We start from the raw sequence: 16,527 nt of genomic DNA, 5'->3' as shown, positions 1-16,527 counted from the left end.
GTGAATTATTAATCACCAGATAGTGAGAGCAGACCAAATAACGCAGCCACAGGTTTAATTGTTGAACTTTGTTGAGACATCTGCCATTACTGCAACCATGCCTGGCTCACACTCCGCTGGGAGAGCACTCTCTGTGATTTCTGGAATCGATGAGGTGGATTGGGAGAGACTGGAAGGCTACACGATAGAGCAATTGAAAGGCTACAGTGTAAAATTCCGAGTCCCCCATGCTGGATTCAAGAGGAGAACCCAGTACGCCAAGGCGCTGAGAGCCTGGAAGGAGTCACGAGACCCACGGAATGCGGGGGACATCGTTCCACCCGACAACCTTGAGGAGCCCAGCAGAGTCCGGTCGCCAGAGGAGCTGGCAGACAGGGCAGCAGACAGGGCGCATGCAATGGAGATGGCAAAGTTGGCAGGACAAATGGAAATGGAAAAGCAGAAGTTGGCCCTGGAGGCACAACAACGCCAAATGGATCAGGATATCAGATTGAAGGAGTTGGAGCTGAAGGCGAAAAGTTTGGACACCGCTCCTTCTGGTGGCAGCACTCCACCAGCGCAGGTAGAGTCCAAGGTGTACATCCCCAAAGATGTAGTAAAGGAGTATTTTAGAAAGGATGACATAGGGCAGTGGTTTAGAGCCTACGAGGTGGCCATGTCCTCACACCGGGTCCCTGAGAAAGACTGGGGAGCGGGGTTGTGGGGAAGGTTCCTTGCTGAAGGGCGTGACACCCTGTTAGATTTACCCTTAGATCTCCAAACCTCATACCCCCATATGAAGGAAGCTTTAATGACCAGGTATGGGTTAACTCCGGAGCTATATAGACAGCGGTTCAGGGAGACGAAGAAGATCCCTGAGAGTACGTATGTGGAATATGTGACCTTTTTCTGCAGAGCGCTGGATGGTTGGGTGAAGGGTAGCAAAGTGAATGATTATCAAGGGCTGCTTGATTTAATTGCATGGGAGCACTTGTCCAGTCAATGTTTTCCTGAGCTACGCCAGCACCTGATAGATAGCAAGCTGTCCAACCCGAGGAAGCTTGCTGAGGAGGCGGACCGCTGGCTCAGCACCAGGGTCCACAAGGGTCAAGTGGGAGACTCCGCCAAAGGTGGGCAGGGTCCCCAGCAGAAGAGTGGGGGGGACAAGGGTAAACAGAAGGGGTTCCAAAAAGGCCCCCAAAGTAATTCCCAAGGGAACCAGCAGAAGGGTTCTCAGCCTCCCCCACCCCCGCAGCAGAACGGGGCCCCGACAGGTAGACCTGTTCCAAAGGGGCCCTTCAATTGTTATAAGTGTGGTGATCCGGGTCACATTGCCTCTGATCCTAAGTGTCGCCTGTTTGGTAAGACCGCACCCACTGGTGCTCCACCCCGGCAAGTAGCTAGTGTTAACTTTGGGGAGGAAGTAGCAGTCCAGGAGGGTGGGGGTCCCGGGCAGATGACCCTAGTCTCGCTAGGAGACAGTGAGATGGTCCCTGTAACCTACCTGCCCTCTAACACTAAGAAATATGGGCAAGTGGTGACCATCAATGGAAGGAAGGTGGAGGCTCTTAGAGATACAGGAGCCAGCGTGACCTCGGTGAGGCAACACCTGGTGTCTCAAGAGCAAATTGTACCCAATGCCTACTGTAGGGTTGTCAATGCTGACAACGTAGAGAGTCGTTGTCCAATGGCTCAAGTTCCCTTTGAGTGGGGGGAGGTCTCTGGTACTCTACAAGTCGCTGTGAGAACTGACATGCCTGTAGACTGTCTGCTAGGGAACGACCTGGAGAGTTCCCCTTGGGAAAAGGTGGAGAAGACCACGCATCTGAGGATGGTGGGTCTACCCGACTGGGCGTGCGTGACCACCCGGTCCATGGCAGCCAGTAGGGGTGTTGAGAGGGTCCTGGAACCTGAGGGAGAGGTCCAGGGACCGGCCTTAGGGAGAAGGCGCAGGAGGCGCGGGAAACCGGCCCCCGAAGTTCCCACGGCCCAGGAGGAAGTAGACCCTGAGGGGGATGCTCTGGAGCCTACCGGGGAACAGATTGCCGAACTGGGAGATCTGCCTGAGCTGACCCATTGGCAGCAAGAAGGAGGTCCCTCCAGGGAGGAATTCTGCAGGGAGCAGAAAGAATGCCCTTCTCTCGTAGGTATGCGGCAACAGGCTGCAGACCAGGCCAATGGTGTTCAGGCCAAAACACACTACGTGTACTGGGAGAGTGACCTCCTGTATTCCGAGCCTAAGGCTACTGAACCTGGGTCAGCCCGTGTGCTGGTGGTACCCCAGAAGTTCAGAACCTTCCTACTGGGGCTGGCTCACGATGTGCCGTTAGCAGGACATTTGGGGATGGACAAGACCTATGACAGGCTTGTCACCCACTTTTACTGGCCCCAAATGCATAAGAATTCCGATTCCTACTGCAGAACCTGTCAGACTTGCCAGGCAAGTGGTAAGAGCGGAGGGAAGCACAAGGCTCCTCTGCAACCTTTCCCTGTGGTCGGTACGCCATTCCAACGAGTGGGTATTGATATTGTGGGGCCTCTGGATCCCAAGACAGCCCTGGGCAACAGGTTCATCCTGGTCTTGGTGGACCATGCCACCCGGTACCCTGAAGCCATCCCTCTGAGGACAGTGACGGCCCCCGTGGTGGGACGGGCACTGATGGGAATTTTCTCCCGAGTGGGATTCCCTCTAGAGGTGGTGAGCGACAGGGGGACCAATTTCATATCCACATATATGAAATCCCTGTGGAAGGAGTGTGGGGTAACGTACAAGTTCACCACTCCTTACCATCCCCAAGGAAATGGGTTGGTTGAGAGATTCAACCGAACCCTCGAAGGCATGATCATGGGCCTGGACGGTCCAATGAGGCGTAAGTGGGACGTCCTCTTGCCATGCCTGCTCTTCGCTTACCGAGAGGTGCCACAGAAGTCCCTAGGATTCAGCCCCTTTGAGCTTCTGTATGGTCACCCGGTAAGAGGACCTCTGAGTTTGGTAAAGGAAGGCTGGGAGCAATCTCCCAGGAAACCTCCCCAGAATGTATATAGTTACATGCTGGCCTTCCGAAACCAGACTCGGCGTTTCAGGCAACTTGCTGAGGCAAATCTGGAAGCCAGCCAGGAGGAGATGAAGCGGTGGTACGACCGGAATGCCACTCTGGTAGAGCTTCAACCTGGACAAAAGGTGTGGGTCTTGGCCCCAGTGGAGCCGTGTGCACTTCAGGATAAGTGGACAGGTCCATTTGAGGTTGTGGAGCGCAAAAGTCCTATCACCTACTTGGTGGACATGCAGACTCCCAGGAACCCTTTGAGGGTCCTACATGTTAACCGCCTTAAGCCCCACTTAGAGAGGACCGAAGTGGGCATGCTGCCGGCCACTGATGATGGAATGGAAGAGGAGACCGAGCCTCTTCCTGACCTCTTAGTGGCCTCTGAGAAAGATGGGTCAGTGGATGGAGTTAACCTCTCACCCACCCTGACGCCCGAACAACAGGAAGATTGCCGCCACTTGCTGGGACAATTTTCCGACCGATTCTCCCTGGTTCCTGGTGTCACAGATTGGTGCGTCCATGATGTGGACACAGGAGACAGCTTACCTGTGAAGCACAAGGCTTACAGGGTAACTGACAGGGTCAGAGCTTGCATCAAGGAGGAGGTCTCCAAAATGCTTGCGCTAGGGGTGGTTGAGTCCTCCAGCAGTCCTTGGTCCAGCCCCGTGGTCTTGGTCCCCAAAGCTGCTGCGCCGGGAGCCACACCTGAACTCCGGTTCTGTGTGGACTACAGAGGACTCAATTCAGTCACGAAGACTGACGCGCACCCCATCCCCAGAGCTGATGAGCTCATTGATCGGCTGGGGGCTGCCCGGTTCCTCAGTACGTTTGATTTAACGTCTGGGTACTGGCAGATCGCCTTGACCGATGGGGCCAAAGAGAGGTCAGCATTCTCTACACCAGATGGGCACTTCCAGTTCCGAGTCATGCCATTTGGGATGAAGAATGCCCCTGCCACCTTTCAGAGGTTGGTCAACCAGGTACTGGTTGGGCTGGATGCGTTCAGTGCCGCCTACCTGGATGACATCGCAGTGTTCAGTGCCACCTGGCCTGAACACCTGCGCCACCTCTGGGAAGTGTTGATGGCGCTGCGCCGAGCAGGCCTCACGATCAAGGCAAGCAAGTGCCAGATCGGGCAGGGTTCCGTGGTGTACTTGGGACACCAAGTGGGGAGTGGCAAGGTGGCACCCTTGCAACCCAAAATTGAGACCATCCTGGCTTGGGAACCCCCCAAGACGCAGACCGCAGTGAGGGCCTTCCTGGGGCTCACTGGGTACTACAGGAGGTTTGTCAAGGGCTATGGAACGATTGTTGCCCCCTGGACAGAGCTGACTTCTAAGAAGCAGCCCAGGAACGTGATTTGGACTGACACCTGTCAGAAAGCTTTCGACACCCTGAAGACTGCCATGTGCACGGCGCCCGTGCTCTTGGCCCCTGACTTCTCCAAGGAATTCCTAGTCCAGACAGACGCTTCAGAGCATGGTGTGGGGGCTGTTCTCTCACAGATGACTGAGGAGGGCTGGGACCAACCCGTAGCCTTCATCAGTAGGAGGTTACTTCCACGGGAAAGTAGGTGGAGTGCAATTGAGCGAGAAGCATTTGCTGTGGTCTGGGCGCTGAAGAAGCTAAGACCCTACTTGTTTGGGTCTCACTTCCGGGTTCAGACGGACCACAGGCCCCTCAGATGGTTGATGCAAATGAGGGGTGAAAACCCGAAGCTGTTGAGGTGGTCCATCTCCCTACAGGGTATGGACTTTACGGTGGAACACCGTCCTGGTACAGATCACGCCAACGCTGACGGTCTGTCCAGGTATTTCCGCCTTAGTGACGAGGAACCCCCTGGGCAAGGGTAGTTCTCCCCACATTTCAGCTGGAGGGGACACGTGTTAGACCTGGCACCTTGGCGTGAGTTTCCCTTCCACTTTTTGATGGTGTGCCTCGACTGTTTTGCTGGTGTTGTCCGCTCAGGGCACTGCGCCACGGCTAATCCGTGCCGCAGTGCAAGTGCTCCCGAAGTAAAGTGTACCTGTAATTGATGTCCATGATTGGTTTATTGGATTCACTGTCAGTCCCCAGTAAAGTGCACCAGGGGTGCCAGGGCTTGTGAATGCCAATGCTGCTGGTGGGCTTGCAGCGCTAGTTGCGCCACCCACGGAAGCGGCCTTGTAAAGTGTGTCTAGGGTCTGCCACCGCAGACCCTGTGCGCGGTCCGGGACCGTCGCGCTGACTGCGCAAGTGCCCCCACTTGCCAGTCCCTAAACCTTCCCTTACCTACATATTAGCCACCCCTCTGGTAGGCCCACGGGCAGGGTGCATTGTGGGCATAAGGTAAGACATGCCCTGATGTGTGTGGCATGTCTTAGTAGTGAATTACAGCCCTTGTCGTTTTTCACTATTGAAGGCTACCTGCTCTCCATAGGCCAGAATGGGCTGCTGGGATCACGCCAACGCTGTGACCCCAGTGGACTCCGAGAGCATGGTAGAGTGTCAAGTTTGGTATGCCTGAACTCAGAATAATAAAATACTCCTTGTAGTCAAGTTTATTTTAATATCCTGGGTTTGTAAATACTACTTTTAGAAAGTTAGTATTTACTGACCTGACCATCTCAGTCCGCCTCTGCTGTGTGTGTGTGTTCTGCCTAGCAACAGTAAGGAGCAGGGTGGGGGGATCCCCAGAGACAGGTTGGCTGCCAGGTGGTGGGTAGAGAGATTACACCTGGATGGGTGGGAGGAGTACACCTTGACTCTTGAATAGACCTGTGCTCTGCCACCACAAAGCCGGCGCCACCCCCTGTGGGGCGGCTGATGTCTCTGCCCTGCTGCTGAAAGGAAAGAGCAGAGTCACAATAACAAAGTGCTCCAGAACTGGACTGAGCCAGGCCTAGGCCCCCTGGCGCTAAAGAACAAAAGAATCATGGTATAAAAGTAGGAGCCTGGCTCCTAAGAAAGCAGAATCCTGTTTACCACAAAGAACCTCTGCCCGACTAGAAGGAGAAGAAGACGCTGGAGGAGCTGGCCTGCTGCTTGCCTTGCTGAGAAAGGAGAGGAAGAGACTTACTGAAAAGACTTTGCTACTTTGTGCTTGAACATTCTCCAAGGGCTTGATCTGAGCTTGCCCCCTGAACTGAACCCCAGGAACAGTGGGTTCTCTGTGCTTTTGCTCGTCCTCCAATTCGAGCCGTGTGTGCATCCCACTGGAAAGAGACTGCGCCCCTCATCGCCCCTCCTAGGGCCGTGACACTCAGAAGCTCGCCTGCCTCAAACCCGTGAGAGCCCCGCTCCGTCCCGAGCCGCTCTCTGTCCCCGGGCCAGGTCGCCTGCATCCCTGTCACCGCCTGCTACTGGAGCGCGCTGAACGCGCTATCACCCCTCCTGCCGGAAGCCGTCCGACGACTGTGATCTACGCCGGGTCATCCAGCTGCACTGACTGTGCCCTGCGACCCCGCTTCGCTATCCCCGGACACCTCAGGCCGCGCCGCCCCCGCTGTGGAGACCCTCCTGCACCGCCGTGCTAAAGGGTCGCGGGCCGCGCCTGCCTACTTGCCCACACCTGCTGATTGAGGACCCAAGAACACTTCCCAAGCTGAGAGTCGCACCGACCTGTGCCGACTCTCCACATCACGAAAGAAGTTCCAGTATCGGGCTCGGGGCCCGCAACGCCTTATTTCCCCGTTCGCAGGAACCGATCTCTGTGAGTACTGGAACTACAAGTAAAGAGACTACAAAGTACCCATTTGAAACTACGAACCAAGAACATTTGCCTGCTGTATAACCTGGTGGCCTAGCGACAACGTTATTGGTCTTGTGATAAGTCTGTTGAGATATATATACCTTATTTTTACATAAAGAATCGTATTTTTATATATATCCAAGTCTGGTGTCCGTTTCTGGGGGGATTGATGTATTTACTGTGTGTACGATTGTAAGTGCTTAACCAACAACGCCTGAGGAATCGCCTTGGCTGCTCACGCCACGCACCTAGAGGGTGAGCAAGGGTCATTCGCGAGGGGTTATCCTGCGCCCTGACGTGGAGGAGAGGGTTCCTGCTTGACACAAGGGCAACCTTGCGCCAACCAGCGACTCCCGAATCTAACAACAAGGTTAAGGCAGCAAGCGTGTGACAATCAATCACCACTAGAATGAAATGTGGCACCTGATATACTTAACAGAGCACTATGAAAAGCAATTAAAAGATTAAGCTACAATGCAAAACAACACAGCTCATACCTAAAAAGATCTTTTCTCAATGATTTTGATCTCCATTTGATCTCCTCTACACGCGTTTCTTACCTTATAGCTTCCTTACCTGAATGATGTGAATGGATTCCACTGTTCCAATGTAGACTTGCCACTCTTGAACCTCCTGCGGTAGCGACTTCATCAGTCTCTGCTGTTGGCTGGTGCTTTTGTACAGTTGTTCAGTGTCCATGTCCTGCCAGAGCTCCTTCTTCCAGCCTTCTTGTTCTTTCTGAATCACATCCACATTCTGCCACAGCAGGCTCAGGTTCTTCACCAAATCCTCACAACTGAACAAGCAGACAGAAGCCATACGTACATGAGATAAACGAATAGGCCAAAACAGGCAGATAGATGCATGTATCGCGGATTCTGTACTACAATGTTACAATGGAAACAATGTCCACATGCCCAGTGCAAAACACTTGAAGAAAGAGATTTGGAAATATATTCTGGTATGCCTATGAATATGGTAGGAGTAAAGTTTGGGCTTTTTGGAATTCAGAAAGAATTCCAGATCTAATCCTTGGAGTCTGTATCTAGTTTTGATTCCCACCAGTAACTACATGAACTAACAGCTTACAGAGAAATTCATCAGGTGTATATGTCCGCATGTGGGAGTGTTTATGTTGAAATTCTTTTATGGAATAATTAATCTGGGACCACTGCCTGCACTTAAAAAATATTTTCGCACACACTCACAAAGGGGAAGTGGTCTCCTGGGGACCCCTTTCCGTTTGCGAATGGTTTTAAACTGCAAGTGTTTTGCAACCGCAAACGAGGTAGCAAAACAATAGCACATGGCATTGACATTTGCTATTAGGAAGGGACGCCCCTTCCTAATAGCGACCGCTATTTTACGAGTCAGTGACTAGCAAAATTGCGTTTGTACATGCCTGAACGCCTTTTTACGGTGGCAAACGGGCCGACCTCCCTTTGCGACCGCAAAAAAGGATTGTACATCTGGCCCGCCCCAAGAGCCTAAGTTTTAATAGGTTCCAGAGCATCTGGCCTAGACCATTTTAAACGGAAGCACAGATGCACCACATATCAAAAAGTAAGGAAGAACAATTATAAAATCTATTTCCGACATCAGTGTTCTTCTGAATTTTTTTTTTTCTTTTATTCCAAAGATCAGTAATTCTTTTTAAAAAACAAGATCATAAACATCATTGTTTTCAACAGCACAGCCGACGCGTTTCGTCCTTGAAGCGGACTTCTTCAGGGCACTTAATAATCAAAACGGGGTCAGTCCTATTCGAAGAGAGCCAGTGGATAGCCAGATCCATAGTTTTTAGGTAGTTCCCCTTTTGTAACGGGGTTATACTATATCAAAATTGCACATCCACTTCCTCCAAATCATAGAAACGGCAAGAAAAACGTTTTTCTTGCCGTTTCTTGCCCTTCGGCTGCGATACTTAGCACGTTCGGGTTATCAAGACAGTCTAATATTGGCTGCAGAGATTGAACATGATCATTTAATTCAAAGAAACGTGTGAGGGGATATGATCTGGTGTGGTTGCTAATATTACAGTGACTCCAGAGACTACTATTCTTCACACCAGAATATGGACCATTTATGACGAGAGCTCTTGCAAATACCCTCGTAGTCTACATATACAAAAATTCTTTTCATTCTACTATGATTTGTGGATGTGCAAATGATGTTTATGATCTTGTTTTTTAAAAAGAATTACTGATCTTTGGAATAAAAGAAACATTTTTTCAGAAGAACGCTGATGTCGGAAATAGATTTTATAATTGTTCTTCCTTACTTTCTGATATGTGGTGCATCTGTGCTTCCGTTTAAAATGTGTTAGGTTCCCAGAGGAACTTGCATTGTGACAGTGGGTGTGAATCAGTGTGCATACAAACCCCAGCAAGTATAGAGGGGTAAGAATAAGCGAGGGATAGCAGGTCAGGTGTTGTTGTATAGAGGGTTCCACTGTCAGGTGTGCTTCTCCTTTTTTTCTACATCCGGCCTAGACCAGTCTATGCAATCTCCTTTGACAAAGCTCTTATGAAACAGTCAACAAGGCATGTTTAGTATAGGGCCGCCTGCTCTAGCAGAATAGGCAGTACCAGGGCCATTGTCTTGGTGAAGCCCTTAGGGACAGAAGTGAGACCGAATGGTAATACTGGCTTGCCAACATGATACAGGGGTACTATAATTGTAAACTGCTGCTGTTTCAAACTGCTTTAAATAACAAATGTTGTCATTACACAAATTACTGTACTGAATGTACTGATCTCAAAAAGGATGGAAGGTTGAACCAGCCGTGCTGAAATTCAAACTCATGACTTCCAGATAGCTGCATTTGTCAACAGTGAATGTTCAGCTCACTGAGCCGACCTGCCTACTTTACTCCTTGTACTATTCTAGGACAGTCACTAGGAAATAGACATTCTGAAGGTGCGCCTAGGACAGCCAGTCATTGTTCTGGCAGCTACTAGCACCTGATCCAAAGTCAGCATTTTGAACATATACACAGTGAGCAACTGGTCAAGATCTAGAGATCTAAGATTGGCTAGAGCCCACCCTCTTAATCCCTGACAAGGAAATAGAGATTGTAGCATTGCTGCCCCTATCTAAGTGTAGGACTGGCTTGATTGCTCCTAACATAAACATCCTCGATTGCTCCTGCAGATGATTTTGTATGCCACCTAGGGCAGAAAGGGGATGAAGTCGCTATAGACTTTGTCCCTTTCTATCTCGGCGTGGATGACACTGTGTTAATCCTATGCTTAACTACTTTGATAGTTTGATAGTTGTTGATAGACAGACATTTGAGGTGAGCAAATTTAGAGTGTTGCTGGTGTTGAGAGTGCTCTATACAAGAGCTGCTTTCCACCTAAACTTGAGAACTACCAGAGTTCTCTGCTTCCTTTTTTACATAATTTATGCATCACTCTATGCCTAAAAGGGTTTTTCTTTGACTTATACTGGGTTCTCCATTGTGTCTGGACAAAGCTATACCACTCTGAAGAGCTCTAATGAGCGCAAAACATGTGTCAAGGGTTGCTTTTATTAGTTTCAGGTGAGCATGGATGGTATTTTACCAATCCAAAGCTGCAATACTGTGCCTGGAGTGGTAAACGGCTTTGGCCATTTTACAGCTCGGCATGGATAGCACTGTGCTAATCCTATGCTTAAAGACTTTGCTGTAGAAATGGCAAAAGACTTTGTCCATTTCTATCAAGGCGTTGATGACAGTGTGTTAATCCTACGCTTAAATACTTTGATAGAAAAGCAGACATTTGAGGTGAGTAAATTTAGAGTGTCCACCTAAACTTGAGAACTAACCAGAGTTCTCTGCTTCCTTTTTTGCATATATATATATCTAAACCAACAAACAGTCCTCAGCGGGGGACGCACTATCCAGCTGGTGCACATGGTGAAAACAGGACCGGCTTTTAGAATAATATTCCCATCAATTTGAAAAACTACGTGGCACTGTCCTTGAATGTTTCAGTTCTTTATTCAGACCATCTCTCTCCTCTTTCCCTACGTTTTTCGACCATTGCCGTCTTGATCACGGCAGTAAACATAGTCCTATGTTTCTTTTCACTATTTATGCTCGGTCTCCACGCTGGAGAGAGATGGTCTGAATAAAGAACTGAAACATTCAAGGAGTGTGCCACGTATTTTTTCAAATTGATGGGAATATGTATATATATATATATATTTTTTATTTTTTATTTTTAAACATATTTTATTGGCATTTTTATTTCCTACCCCACAACAGTATACATACATTTAATCATCAGTTGTACTATTTATATACATATATATACACATATATATTGCACACACCGTCACGCTCCAAATACTGGCAGTAATTCACAGACACGGACCACAGGAATCGCTTGATGTTAGTTTATTTAGCAGTCGCCATTACGCGTTTCAACTCGCACGGAGTCTTGATCACATGACAATGCTGCGATAGTTTTCTTGCTATTTAAAGTGACAGTGCTTACACAGGGAATAACGTGCGTTGACGGCAGTCATAGACATAGAAGATATCTTGCTTTTTGTAATACCTTCTGAGTTTGGAGCCATTAAAACAATCGGTATTGATTTATGTTAAACCAAAACTCTGAAATAATATAAATATGGAATTATACACATAAATATACAAATTTCAATACAAAACAGACAATTGTTGGAATTTAGCAGCAATTAGACCTGTAGGATATAAAAAATACATTATTTAAATATTGATAGTATATCATCAAATACATAAAATTTCTTGGATGCAAGTAGGTACTTAAATGTAGAATTTCTGACCAAGTTAATAAATATCCTCTTTTTGGTTTATATTTTGTAATTTCCAGTGTTTGTATCCCAGAGATATACTTGTCTACCTGTAATCAAGTATTAATAAAAGTTTATAAATTAGATTCTAAACAGAAATATATATCTAAATTACAGGTACAACGTATCTTAAATAATTGGCTAAATATAAAATTATCCTAAAAACTGTCATGAAATGAAACTTCTGTGCAAATGTGCTGTGTACAAAATTGTGCAAAAAAGTAAACAATGTTATTTTACCTAAAAAATTCATTATTTTTTTGTATCTACCATACTGATGTATGTCATCACCAATAATCTACAGTAAAGAGTATCATATGAGCTTCAAGCACTAGAGAATGTTGGATGTCAGGATGTGTAACGGGGAAATACATTTATGCTTGATCTGGAAAGACACAAGCATATCAATTGTGACTATTCAAATGGAAACGCCGGCAATCAGCCTAGATATTAATGTAGTTATAAAATTTAAGGAATATGGGACGTGGGCGTGACCCCTTATGCCTACAAAATTGAATTCAGAAAAAATCGTTGGCAAAATTTGTAATTGATATGGACAATATATAGATCATCAAATGATAATTTATATAAAATCAAGTAAAAACAGTCGTTCTTATACAATCTGTGAATGTAAATCATGCTTATCTAATAACTAAATAAATAAATAGATAAATACATATAAAAAAAATGTATGATATAAATATGTAAATGTATAAATAGTTAAATATAAATCTGTATGTTATTAAAAATCTAAAAGTGTGAAAAGCTGTATAAAAATGAGGAAAGATAGATAGAGTCATCAAGCGAGGTAAAAGATGACCAAGAAAGTTTTTTTCTCTCTCTTTTTTCATCTATTTTTACATTTGATGGTAGTGTCACAGATTTTCCTTGAAAAGAACAGTTGATAGCTGAAATCTGTCATATGCAAGTGTAAAGATCTTCAGTTATATTTAGACCATTCGGCTGTTTAGAATTCATTAATAGGATATATTTAGTTTCTAATCTGCGTAATGCCTCTTCTCTGGCTGGCACAGTATCAATGAGATAGTATTTCAAAAAGGCATTGTTGGAGTCGTGTGTATCCTTGAAATGTCTAGCTACAGGGTAAGTGTTGTCCAAGTTACTGATTGCTCGCAGATGTTGTAATATGCGTTTATGTGCCTGAAGTTTGGTACTTCCAATATATTGGAGGACACATGGACACACAAGGACATACACTACATATTCCGTTTTGCAGGTAAGAAGTTTATTCACTTTAAACTGCCTGGGGCTAAACGGAGTGACAAATGTTGAAGTATTTTTTGCATGTTGGCAGGCTTTGCATGTCTTGCATCTAAAGAAACCTTTATGTGTTGATAGCCGATTTCAGTTGTCAATCACATCTGAGTTGGTTTTAACCAAACTGTCTCATCGATTTAGCCCTACTGTAAGTAATAGTTAAATTGTTGGGCAAATCTGCTCCTATGATTGGATCATCTAGTATCAATGGCCAGTTGCGTTATAATATCTTGCGCATTTCATTGTGTTGTTTGTTAAACTCTAGAATTACTCTAAAGTTGGATTGTTTAGGCCTTTGAGCGGTTGAACTTTGTGTTTCACAGTCATAGATTGGCTTTTTGTCCCCTAGCAGATCTGATCTTTCTACTGTCATTGATTTGGCAATGGCGCTATCAATGGTTTTCGAAGAATAGCCTCTTGCCAAAAATCTGACCTTACTTTCAGTTTGGGCTTGTTTGAGAGTCACAGCATTACTGTTGACTCTTTTGAGTCTAAGCATTTCCCCGTAGGGAATGCTATTGATGAGATGGCGGGGATGTGCACTGGTAGCGTGCAAAGTAGCATTGCCTGCCATTTCTTTGCGATAAAATTTTGTTTCGTTTTTATTATTTTTGATGTAGACCTGCATATCTAAGAAATTGACCGACTCAGCACTGATAGTTGCTGTCAAATGTATATTTAGAGAATTGTCATTCAAAGTTTTGATAAAATCGAGTGCAGACTGCTCTGACCATGACCATATGACAAAAAAGATCATCAATATAATGCAGCCAAACAATAATGTTGTTTTGACATACCAACTGAAATTTTGTATGGACCACCAGCTCCTCCCACCAGCCCATGTGCAGACATGCGTAGCTGGGGGAGAATATATATGTATATATTTGTGATCAAGATCGCGGAGGCGATCGAAACGCGTCTGAGGCGGACACTTGTCTGACTACATGAAATAAAAGTCAGAATTGATACGTCAAACCGCTTGGTGTACTTTCTTGGACGGCAGCATGGTGCATAGACTGAGGTCCGTACCTGATTTCTAAACTCCCCAGCTTGCATTTGGGAGTTCAGGACTTTGTTTTGATGTATATATTTCTATATATATTTCAAAGAAAGCTCAATTTTTCTGTGGGCCCTTGACCCTGCAGGGCGGACTCTGTACGAGAATCCTGTTAAATTGGGTTTCACAAGAAGAACAATCAGAGCCCAACTCCGACTTACTTTTAAGTAGGACATTTATTCGTCACAGCATTGTGAAAACCACTCTCACTTCCTTACGCGTTTCAGCGTTAACCACCTTGCCACTCACCTGTGATCAAGGTGGTTAATGCTGAAACGCGTAAGGAAGTGAGAGTGGTTTTCACAATGTTGCGACGCTGACGAATATATATATATGTGTGTGTGTGTGTGTGTGTGTGTGCATATATATATGTGGGAGAAAGGGAAGAGGTGGCAGAGCAGCATGAAGTGGGGGAGGTGGGACTGTTTTATCAAGCACTGTGACAGCTGTTGAACTACTTTACGTTCTACCACCGAACCCTTACTGGAGCTAAATGATACAATGTAAACATCTGCAATGTGCTGTGGGCTGTATTGACAACCCATCCAAGCAATGGCAAACCAGGATGAATATAGGAATCACCAAGGTTGAAGTCGACTGACCCAAAGCCCGCTCTTTCTATATATTTCTTTTTGTTATGTAGTTAAGACTTGGTGATGAGCTGTCTGAGGATGGAGACCTCAAAGTGAGTAAAATGTGTTTTATGCCTATTCCTACTGAACCAGCTCTGGACTGCTGGTTGACCATCTGCCAGGCATTGACTGGGGGCGTATGCTTGGAAATGTCCAGAAAATCAAGCCTAGTCTTTGGGAATTCTGTAAATTCCCACAAATGAGTTATTACAGGACTAACATAGATGTAAAACTGTGCCCCTAGGTTTATAGTTCTCTTTGTGAATGATGCCCTCAGTCATCGGAGGGCAGAGTTGTGTTTTCTCCTCCTGCATACCAGCTCCAGGATGTCTGCTGGACACTAACAACAAACCCATGGACACTTACTGATCTAAAATAGTGAAGTCCACCACTGTGGCCTCCAGTAGTTCCTGCAGCTCCTTCAAATCATTGGCTTCATTCTGGAGGCCCTTCACCTGCTTGCTGAAGCTTCCTATGAGGCCGAACGCCTTCTCAGCCGAGCAGTGCAGAGTGTACACATCGGATTTTTCGATTTCGTTTCCCAGAACATCAAGCTTTGTTTGAAACTGGGCAAGATCCTGTATGGAGGACGACAGAAATGGGCACGTTTAGGACATAGATCTTTACCCTGGAACAAAATAAACATACTAACTATTTCTGTGGGGCCGGTCACTGGCGGGTCAACAGAGTGACTCGTAGTTATGCATAAGCCGCCACCACAAGGAGGAGCCAGTAGGAGAATCACAGGACATGCCCCAGGTGCACTAACGTTCTGACAGTACTGCGCGGCAAGAACTCTGTTTACACAATTTACATAGGAAACCCTATAAATGTCCACACTAGTCTGTTAAAGTGGCACTTTAGATGGCATAGACCGAATAATTTGCAAAACTGCTACTTGCTAACTAACTTCACATTGAACAAGCATCCGACAAGCCAGTAGGTCTGGAATGTAACTGAAAATGCTCTTTATTTCATTTGCTCATGCATCCCTCAATGCTCTCAGTCACTCAACCTCCATGCACTTGATGAATTGTCTTTGTATTCATGAAGTCATGTATCCATCAATTGAGTCATTCTTGCAGTACCTACTTACTTATCGGCATTTCCATGCAGGTGCACACACGAGCACACACACACGCGCACACACGCACACACACTCATAGGAACAGAAATCTTCAGAAGAGGTCAGATGTTGAAAAATAAAGAGTAGAACTGCACATGCCCTCCTGTGCCATCATTTGCAATTTGCTCAGATGCAACGGTGAGATAGGACAAATGCTTATGGAAAACTATTTAATCATTCATATAATACATCTCAGGCCCACGCTTTGTTGGAGGACAGGAACACTGATTGCAACGTAGAGCAGAACATGTAAACCTGGGTTAAAGAAGGCCAGGGCAGTAGCAGGTGCTGTTGGTGTTATCGATACATATTCTGGTGCCCAGATGTGGGCAGTGCAGGAGCAGGGGGGGGGGGGGGGAACTCCCACCGGCGCTTACCTGCTAACTGGGGGCAGATGGAGATCCATGGATAGTCATTCCATGCAGAGGCGAATCCATCCCTTGACGATGAGAAGTCCAAGCCAGCTGTGCCCGCCTTGTTACCTTGCTTCTAGGTTTGCTGGATTGATTTATAAGAGGGACTCCTGTCTTTGCCAATCACAACTGCAAAATGGAGCAGTAACAAGGGGACGGGTGGGCAAGCTGGGGTGCTACACTGCAGGCTTGAGGTTCCGGGGCGTGCAAGGAGGAGCTGTGCCATTATCTCAGAGCTGCCTCCTCCCTACGCCTTTGCAGGGGCGTCAGCCGCGATCTGGTGACGTCATGCTGGAGTTACCTACTGCATCCAGACATGCCAACCCTCCCCATTCAGGCGGGAGACTTCCGATTTCAAGGCTAGACTCCCGCCTCCTGATCCCCGCATGCAAAAACCCGATTCCTCTGTGGGTTTCGGATGGCAGGGGCTGGTCGTGTGTGACT

At 46.8% G+C, this 16,527-nt stretch overlaps 1 protein-coding gene across 1 annotated transcript in view; it reads right to left on the bottom strand.

Annotated features, from left to right (window-relative positions):
• Positions 1-16,527, bottom strand: part of LOC146859134 (uncharacterized) — a 2,052,335-nt gene that overhangs the window by 1,709,037 nt on the left and 326,771 nt on the right. The window contains exons 27-28 of the mRNA XM_085649806.1: positions 14,911-15,122; positions 7,333-7,552 (exon numbers count right to left, since the gene is read on the bottom strand). Coding sequence (XP_085505932.1) covers positions 7,333-7,552; positions 14,911-15,122 — 432 coding nt within the window. The remainder of the gene's footprint in view (positions 1-7,332; positions 7,553-14,910; positions 15,123-16,527) is intronic.

The sequence above is a fragment of the Triturus cristatus genome, chromosome 3_2 (assembly GCF_964204655.1).
Source record: "Triturus cristatus chromosome 3_2, aTriCri1.1, whole genome shotgun sequence".
NCBI lineage: Eukaryota > Metazoa > Chordata > Amphibia > Caudata > Salamandridae > Triturus > Triturus cristatus.
The sequence above is the reverse complement of the archived record's forward strand: the minus strand, read 5'-3'. Positions and strand labels throughout refer to the sequence as shown.